The sequence below is a fragment of the Monopterus albus genome, unplaced genomic scaffold, assembly GCF_001952655.1.
Source record: "Monopterus albus unplaced genomic scaffold, M_albus_1.0 scaffold127.1, whole genome shotgun sequence".
In the NCBI taxonomy this organism is placed as follows: Eukaryota; Metazoa; Chordata; class Actinopteri; order Synbranchiformes; family Synbranchidae; genus Monopterus; species Monopterus albus.
Genome location: NW_018128007.1, coordinates 819,440 through 828,453, shown reverse-complemented (window position 1 = coordinate 828,453; position 9,014 = coordinate 819,440). Strand labels below are relative to the sequence as shown.

The window sequence follows — 9,014 nt, the reverse complement described above, 5'->3', positions numbered from 1 at the left end:
CAGGTCTCCATGATTCAGTTAGTGAGTCAGGAGAAATACATGGGCAAGAAATATGTACTGATACAATGAAGACCACCATCTTTATACTTCCAAACTGGGGGGTTTCTAATGAGTGTTGCATTGTGGGACAACAACACTTAGAATTGGTATACACTGTGCAATGAGAACCCACCTATCAGTCTAATCCTGCTGTCACACACACACACACACACACACAGCGATATGGCATGAGCAGTGAGCCAACACTGACGCAGAAGCCTTTCAAACAATAGCTGGGGTGGACTGTTACTGCCAGCTCCTTTTTCTTTCTTTCCTCTTCTTATTGTTCCATTCTACTTTTCTCTCCCTCCTTGCAAACACTACTCTCCTCCTCCTTTGAACCAGTCCTTTCTGTCACTCTCTGTTTTATTAACTCACTTATTGCTGATATCATCTTGTCCTACCTCTATTTCTGCTTTTGGGTTACTTGTCGTGCAGACAACTGATCACCTCCCTCTGTCCTCTGGCCATAAAACTTTCATTTCTCGCCACTTTCCTCTGAGTCAGCAGAAAGACAGACCACTGTTCCCCCTTCCTTCTTTCTTTCTTACTTGCTGAAGCCATAAACCTTCCTCATTCTCCCCCTAAAGTCCACTGGGGCTTATGCTTTATCGCTGGAGTGCAATAGGCAGAAAAACCAGACAGCTAAAAGTGCTGGCAATACTGGCCTTCTGCTGTGAGTTCTGTACGACATTTTAGGAAAAAAGTTTTAAAAACATACACTGTGTATCGGCATCAAGTGACAAACCTTCACTAACATCTCATTAAAGCATTCAGACTTGAACCCTGAAATACCACAGTTTTCCTTCATCTTATTTTAAGTTTTACTCATTTCTCATGTACTGCCACTGTAATGTATTCAACGGAATGACAAAAACATATCCTTTCCAAAAAACAACAATAGATAGCTGGTGTTTTGTTAAGAAGAATGAGAATAGTGGGAGGAATTTTTCACAGCTTGGTCCTTTTTGTCCCTGAACATTCCATTAGGGGCAGTGAAGTCTCCTCGACCTGTGTGTGCTGACTTAACCCCTTTTCCCCAAACACAGACACACTCCCTGCTGAGAGCCAACAAAAGGTATGAATTCACAGAGAAAATGTTCATTGCAGTTTCTCTCTGCTGCCCCTTCACATTTTCCTTTTCTTCCTCACTCTCACTCAGTGTGTGCACAGCTGGGGCAGAGCAGATCCTGCTAAAACACTCACACAACACTAAAACGGGCACACAAAACAGACAGTGCCATAGAGCAGTGATTTTTCATGCAGACACTCACCAGATAGTTCATTTTGCTCGTGCTGCAGTGAGGCGGCTGTGGTAACTCCAGGGTAGGGCTGTAGTTCAGCCCCTGTGACTCTTTGCCAACTAGATCCTGTACTGAGTGTTGATCCCAAAAGATTCCAAAACTCCTCCAAGTTTCCTCCTCCACCCTCCTTCCTTCAAATGTCCTTCTGTCCTCCCTCCTGTTTATTCTCTGTCTCCCTTTCTGTCTTGTTCGGTCTTGTTTTCAGTAGCCAAGCAGATCCCGACACATTCTGCCGCACTGTGATCTCACACAACAAGAATGAGACTGCTGCCTAGCTCATTTACTTCTACTCCGCTCACCCCTTCTTCCTCCCTTGAGCTTTCTTTCTCTCTCTCTGTTGCCTTAGGAAAAGAAGGCGGAGTGTGTAAGCCAACACGTCACTTCCTGTTCTACCCTGATACTCCCTCCATCCACTCTGACCATTGGCCCAAGGAGCTCTTCTCATGCAAATATGCTTTGCCCTCCCCTCTGCCTCTGTCCCCCTGGCTGTGAGAGATGGTCAGTGCTGTGGAATGAGACGCACTCACACATACTGCACATGAGTGTGAGGCAACATTACCTCATCTCATTACTCTGAGGACTGCTGTTCCTTTATCATCCTGCCTTAAAAAGATGCTAAGCTGAAGCTCCTTCAGCAGAAGTCCAGGTGGCAGACTGTGTGAACGGAGAGTGGTTTGGTAGGAGGACACATCACTGCTCCCACAGTCATTCATATTTCACATTACTAACACTGCAAATTAAAAAGAATGTCAGCAGTGTGTTAAAGATATATTTCCTATTAATTAATCCTTAATAGTCGCTATTGTAACTGAAAAATAAGTAATTCAACATATAAGAATAATCAAGATTCCAGTAGTGATTCAACATGCAAGCTTTGAAACTTAACACCGTCTCACACCACCATGTGGATTTTTCTTATAGACTTCATTCAGACAATTCATTCACTTTTTAAACTCTGCTGGAAGCCAGGGTGTAATGAAGATGTTGAGAAACTCCCTGATCCATATATCGTCTTGAGTTTGCACCTGTTAGCACCATGAATCTGTCTGCTGCTCGACGTTTTAATATAGAAAGGTGAAACGTATGCTTGAGGTCATTTGTGCCATGCTTATCCGTGTCACACTCAGAACACATACATATTGGCAGTAATTTAAGGAATCTTAATTATTAAGAGCTCATTAAAATAATGTTTGTTGATTCTGTGTTTATGGAAAAAACATAATATAGAAAATGGTCAGTGTAGTGAGCACATAACTAATGACAGTAATTAAGAGTTAAAGCAGGACATGGGTCTGTAAATGATGACACATCCACACAGCAGACAGTTTGACTTATGATTTTACAGTCCATCATCAGTTTCTTTTATATATTTGACTAACCTATAGGTGCATTTACAGCCTGTTTGCCTGGCTGCTCATCACACTCCTCTCTACTGATCTCATCTTCCCAGAGCACAGCCATGGCTTTTGAGACAAGAATACAGTTCAGTCATTATGAAGAGACACCTACAAATGTATGGTGATGGTAGTGAAATCTAGCTGCATGTGAAGGAGCTGCTGAACTGAAGTATGGGACTGTGACGATTAAGTGACACATAAAATCAATACAAGAGTCAGAGATACAGCCGCATCGATTCAGAGGCACAAATTCAAAACAAATTTCTTTAAAAAGCTCTAAAATTGATATGGATATCATTGTACCTTTGTGCTTCTAGTGTGTGTACGTGTAACACACCATCTCTGGCCCGCGTCCCGTTGTATGGCTATTTCTAGCAAACCAGATCGCAGATAAAAAAAAACCATATCAGAGGCCTCTGTGTTAAATGTGCCAGCTAGCCAAAGGCCAAAGTCTGGATGTATTTCAGATTTTGCAACATATATAATGGCAGGATTCTTGATAAAACAACAGCAGTGTGCAAAACAGACAGAGCTGGGGTCATTTATACCTGAAGCAGCTCAACCCTCACTCCCCGCTTACGAAGGCACCTCTGTATGAGAGGAAAAGGCACTGTTCACAGGACCTAGTCAGTAGGTTCACTGTGCACCAGCGCCCATAGTTTACTACTGTTGAAAACAGAAAACATGTTTTATGTATTTGGATTTTTTGCTTGTTAGTTTTTTGTTTGAAATCCAAAACTGCTTTGGGGAAACACTCTTGTGTTTGTGTGATTGTCTAGCTAAAACACACACTTGAATGTATGTATACTTATACAGAATATCAACTCACCTGAATCGAAATGGACTGAATTGCACCATATTGTAGCATTATAAATTTAGCTATATTGTTTTTGTATTGAATTGTGGACCATGTATTGAGATACAGACCAAGGAGACGTAAACACGAGACAGGATCACATGACTTAGTGACACCCAGACAAAAGACAGAACAAACACCTAGTGTCAATATCAGCACTTATTTCTGACCCCCAACCCCCTCACATGAATAAACACACAAAAAGCAGGTCATGACCCTGCTTCCTGAGGGTTCAGCCACAGGACAGTGGAAGAGTTTTGCAACAGGCAGCAGAGGTTGCCCTCTGTATGTGGGGCTCGACCCACCAACTGGCCTTTGAAGGCACATCAGGATCAAAATCAGCTTTACTGGCCAAGTACACAATGTTGACTCTGGTACAGAGGCTCTCAATATGCTTTTTAAGTTAACAGAAAATAAAAACTAAAAATAAAAATATGTGCAATCAAATAGGAAAGTACAGAAGAGAGACACAATCTACATTGTATATACACACACACGCTGTGTATTCATTCCTTGTGGGGACTTTACATCGACTTACATTCATTTCCTGTAGACTTATCCTAACCTTAACCATAACCACTACTTACCTAACCTAAACCTAACCTTAAACCATGTTGCCACCCTAAAATTCAGTGAGTTCCTTGTGGGGACTAGCCGCTGGTCACCACACGGATGGCCAAGTCCCCACAGTGTGAATGTGTTAACAGGTTTCGGTCCCCATGATGTAAGAAATACAAAGGCACGCGCACACACACACATGTCCACAGGGCACGGCACCATGTGCCATTGAGTTCACAGTTCAGGTATAGTCCGTTTATCCAGCCATGACTGCCGACCAACAGCTGCGCCACGTCAAGGATACATGAGCTGTTCAAGGGCACTGGCCATTGTGGCGCTGGTGCTGGGCAATGGCATGCGATGTGTGCTAGCTCCTCACGGCATTGCACAGCTGCTCTCCCATTTCCCAGCTGTGGCAGTGTTGTGGCAGCGACCTGGCAGGCTGTCTTCTCCACACTGAGCCGCTTTGTACCAGCCATGACCCGGGGCAAGGAGCCCCGCCTCAGTGCACAGGCAGCGGTGCCCCACTCCACCACCAGCTCCAGGGCTTCACCCAAAGTTCTGGGGTGGGCCAGCTGCATGTGCCGTTTCAGCTTGTCAGGGATGAGGGCCTGGACAAACTTATCTCTCATCAACTCACCCTGAACAGGACATGACATGGAGGTACAGGCGCGCCAGCCCAGGCTCTCGACATCATAAGCCAAAATGTAGAGGGATTCTCCTGGCAGCTAGGTGTGGTGTTTAAACTCACTGCGTTCTGGTCGAGGTGGGGGTTGGTCCCACTGCCCCCAGCTTGAACTGACCTGCTCACAGCTCTGGAACAGCTGGCTGGTCGACTGGTGCTGGCTTTGGGTCACTGCAAAGCCGGGGTGGTGATGACTGGGTGTGGTTCCTCTGGCTTGCCTGCACGGGAACACTGGCTCCATCAGTGGCCTCATTTTGGCGGGCTCCTGCTGAGAGGGGGGTGGCAGGAAATTCCCCGGTGGCTGCGGGCCCTTCTGCTTCAGGTCGCACCGCCTCTCAGTTCTGTCACCTCCAGTGACTCTTCCCCATCTCACCTCTGGAGCGGGCCCAATGTAGGCTAGTTTGAGGAAGGAGCTGGACACAGGAGCTTCCTTTTCCCCTTTATTTTCACACACACACACACACACACACGGGCAACCGCACCAACAGCCAGAACACCGAACACTGAACAATCCCCACCAACCCCGAACTAAATACATCCCGCCCAGAGGGGCATTATGGGGGATCCCACCAGGTGCTTCACCCAAGGCATTCTGGGAGGTTCTGCCAAGTGTCTCTCCAACCACAGCACTACAACACATTAACTTTTAAATGTCAAGTAGATTCTCTTGTTGGAAACATGCATTAGAAACTGGGCTTCTTCTATAGAAATAAGTAGAACTTTCCTTTGAGCTGCAGAACTACGATTGTTGAAGCGGTAACCACTCAGTTCAGGGTTATGGGGACATTATTTATCAACATGCTGCTGCTTCCACCTTGAAGCGCTTTGATTCTATCTACCATTCTGCTGTGAGGTTTATTACTGAAGATATTTCTAATGCATCATTACATTTTTTCTTATAAATTTGGTTGGTCCTTCTTGTCTGAGAGATGTCAGAAATATTGGCACATATTTATTTACAAAGCCATCAGTTGAAAGCTGCCCTCTTATATTTCATCCCTTCTGCACTGGCATTACTCAACCCGCTCGTGTGATTACTGGACACTTCAGGTACCTAAGACCAGAAGGGAGTCAGGAAAGACTACATTTGCTGTCAGAGCTGAAGTCTCATGGAATAATCTGCAACATCAGTTAAAAATGAAAACACTCGCACCTCTCTGTCAGTTCAAGGTAACCACCAACAATCATTTTCTTACTGTTCGTCACTGCTTTCATTAACGCTGTTTTGTCAGTTGTATTTCTCTTTCTGTGACATTTAATTGTACACAGGGTGATGCTGTAAATTAGCACATGCTCAGTTAACCTACCCTGTATGTATGTTTATATAAATACATACATAAATAAAATGTAATTAATTAACTGTCCCAGAGATGATGACAGGTTGTCTAACTTGTACTAATGATTTTCTGGGCTGGTCTCATTCACTTTCACTATTCAATGCTTAACTGTCTTTTATTTTACCACTATTCACCACTTGAAATAGATTTATTTAGTAGTAATTTGTCTGCATCTACTGTAGGATGTCCAAATATGGCCATGTGCCGCCTGGTCCTCTATGCATCTCTTCTAAGATTTGAAGAACAGAAGTCACATTGTGTCTGACTGGCACTGGTGCCAACTACTGTATCTAACAGAGCATTCCACACACCTACACACACACACAAAATAACAAAATGCAGTCTTTGAGGATTAAGAGATATAGGTTAATGTGATTCTGAATATGGTAATGGTCTGGGTTGAACACCCAGTTTGTTTCTTCACCCTGAGTTCAAGTTAATGTATGTCCATACTCCAGCTCTGACTCAACACTGCTGCTCATTTAATAAACTGTATATTTAAAAATAAGTCCATGATCAGCAAAAGCTCATGTGTTTCCTGTGGTTCCAGTGAACTATTAATGTCTTCACAAGGTGCTTCTTCAATCCTGGACCTAAACAAAGCTGGAAATGGAAAACCGAACAGCTGTGATTTTTTGGCTGTCATCTTTGTCAGGGTCAGTGAAAACAGAAGCACCTTGTGAAACACATTCAAAAAGACTGAGAGTACACTAACCTAGTGGCAGCGTCTCTGAGGATTACAGTGTTTTCCATACAGCTAACGTTAGAATACGGCTAGCTGCCAAGGCTAGCATATAGCTGCTAGTCATTCAACTGGAACAGGAAGACAGAGACGTAGGAGAGGAAGAGGGTCGGGAAGACAGAGACATAGGAGAGGAGGAGGGTCGGGAAGACAGACACGTAGGAGAGGGGGCGGGTCGGGAAGACAGAGACGTAGGAGAGGAGGAGGTGGAACAGGAAGACAGAGACGTAGGAGAGGAAGAGGGTCGGGAAGACAGAGACATAGGAGAGGAGGAGGGTCGGGAAGACAGACACGTAGGAGAGGGGGCGGGTCGGGAAGACAGAGACGTAGGAGAGGAGGAGGTGGAACAGGAAGACAGAGACGTAGGAGAGGAAGAGGGTCGGGAAGACAGAGACATAGGAGAGGAGGAGGGTCGGGAAGACAGACACGTAGGAGAGGGGGCGGGTCGGGAAGACAGAGACGTAGGAGAGGAGGAGGTGGAACAGGAAGACAGAGACGTAGGAGAGGAAGAGGGTCGGGAAGACAGAGACATAGGAGAGGAGGAGGGTCGGGAAGACAGACACGTAGGAGAGGGGGCGGGTCGGGAAGACAGAGACGTAGGAGAGGAGGAGGTGGAACAGGAAGACAGAGACGTAGGAGAGGAAGAGGGTCGGGAAGACAGAGACATAGGAGAGGAGGAGGGTCGGGAAGACAGACACGTAGGAGAGGGGGCGGGTCGGGAAGACAGAGACGTAGGAGAGGAGGAGGTGGAACAGGAAGACAGAGACGTAGGAGAGGAAGAGGGTCGGGAAGACAGAGACATAGGAGAGGAGGAGGGTCGGGAAGACAGACACGTAGGAGAGGGGGCGGGTCGGGAAGACAGAGACGTAGGAGAGGAGGAGGTGGAACAGGAAGACAGAGACGTAGGAGAGGAAGAGGGTCGGGAAGACAGAGACATAGGAGAGGAGGAGGGTCGGGAAGACAGACACGTAGGAGAGGGGGCGGGTCGGGAAGACAGAGACGTAGGAGAGGAGGAGGTGGAACAGGAAGACAGAGACGTAGGAGAGGAAGAGGGTCGGGAAGACAGAGACATAGGAGAGGAGGAGGGTCGGGAAGACAGACACGTAGGAGAGGGGGCGGGTCGGGAAGACAGAGACGTAGGAGAGGAGGAGGTGGAACAGGAAGACAGAGACGTAGGAGAGGAAGAGGGTCGGGAAGACAGAGACATAGGAGAGGAGGAGGGTCGGGAAGACAGACACGTAGGAGAGGGGGCGGGTCGGGAAGACAGAGACGTAGGAGAGGAGGAGGGTCGGGAAGACAGAGACATAGGAGGAGGAGGTTCGGGAAGACAGACACATAGTAGAGGAGGAGGGCCGGGAAGACAGAGACGTAGGAGAGGAGGAGGAGGACAGTCAAGTGCAGCGCACAAACAACAGGTCAGAAGGAGCAAACAGAGAATTAGAAGCAAGGCAGCCTCGTTCCTATTCTTCCATACAGAGTGATTCAAGTATAACTGTATGAAATAAATAATTTGTGAAAGCTTGAGTGCTCCCCCACCAGGCTACCGCCACAGGTAGAATCTAGTTCTGTGGGAAACACTGAATTACCTCTGAAACTCCAGTGTTTCCATCAATGCAAAGGTATGTAAAAACATACCAATGATTATATAAGATGCTCAGATTTTAAATAGGCCTTGCAACAGATAGGCACAGATTGCAAGTTGCTTTGACACTGTTTTCTACAGTAACCCAACTGTTTAACCAGAAACGTCTTTGAGTTCCTCTTTGTCCAACTATTTCTCCTGGATTAAGTCAATTTCCTGGTCATTTGTGGTGTGTGATTAACCAACCCAACAACTTATGTAGCCTGGGAAACAAAGTCCACAGGAAATAAAGGAGACTGGGGTGGATGGATGGTTCAGAAAACACTGAACTTTCCCAGAGGTGCTGCATTCCAGTGCAAAATGTGGTTTTTAAATCAATGAGCATTTTAAGCCAAGCCACAAACTTTTCCTAAACCTTACCAGTTTTTAGTTTTTGTGCATAAAGCAGGTATGCTCCATGTTTGTTACTGTCACCATGACATCAAAGGCGTGTGACGTGATAGTGACCTGCTGA

At 46.0% G+C, this 9,014-nt stretch overlaps 2 protein-coding genes across 3 annotated transcripts in view; both read right to left on the bottom strand.

The window, feature by feature from the left end:
• The window catches only part of bcar1 (BCAR1 scaffold protein, Cas family member), a 91,638-nt gene that overhangs the window by 46,950 nt on the left and 35,674 nt on the right, over positions 1-9,014 (bottom strand). Inside the window, exon 1 of one of the 2 annotated variants that reach the window (XM_020612714.1) lies at positions 1,314-1,674. The exons of the other annotated variant lie outside the window; for it this stretch is intronic. Within the exon in view, the coding sequence (XP_020468370.1) occupies positions 1,314-1,325 (12 nt within the window). The 5' untranslated portion in view covers positions 1,326-1,674. Of the gene's footprint in view, positions 1-1,313; positions 1,675-9,014 lie in introns of those variants that run through there. 2 annotated transcript variants of the gene reach the window in all.
• On the bottom strand, positions 7,271-8,053 carry LOC109967299 (mucin-2-like; the record flags this gene model as incomplete). Its single annotated transcript, XM_020612770.1, has 2 exons — positions 7,271-7,346; positions 7,956-8,053. Coding segments are annotated over 2 exons (174 nt in total), but the record flags the coding sequence as incomplete, so codon positions are not given.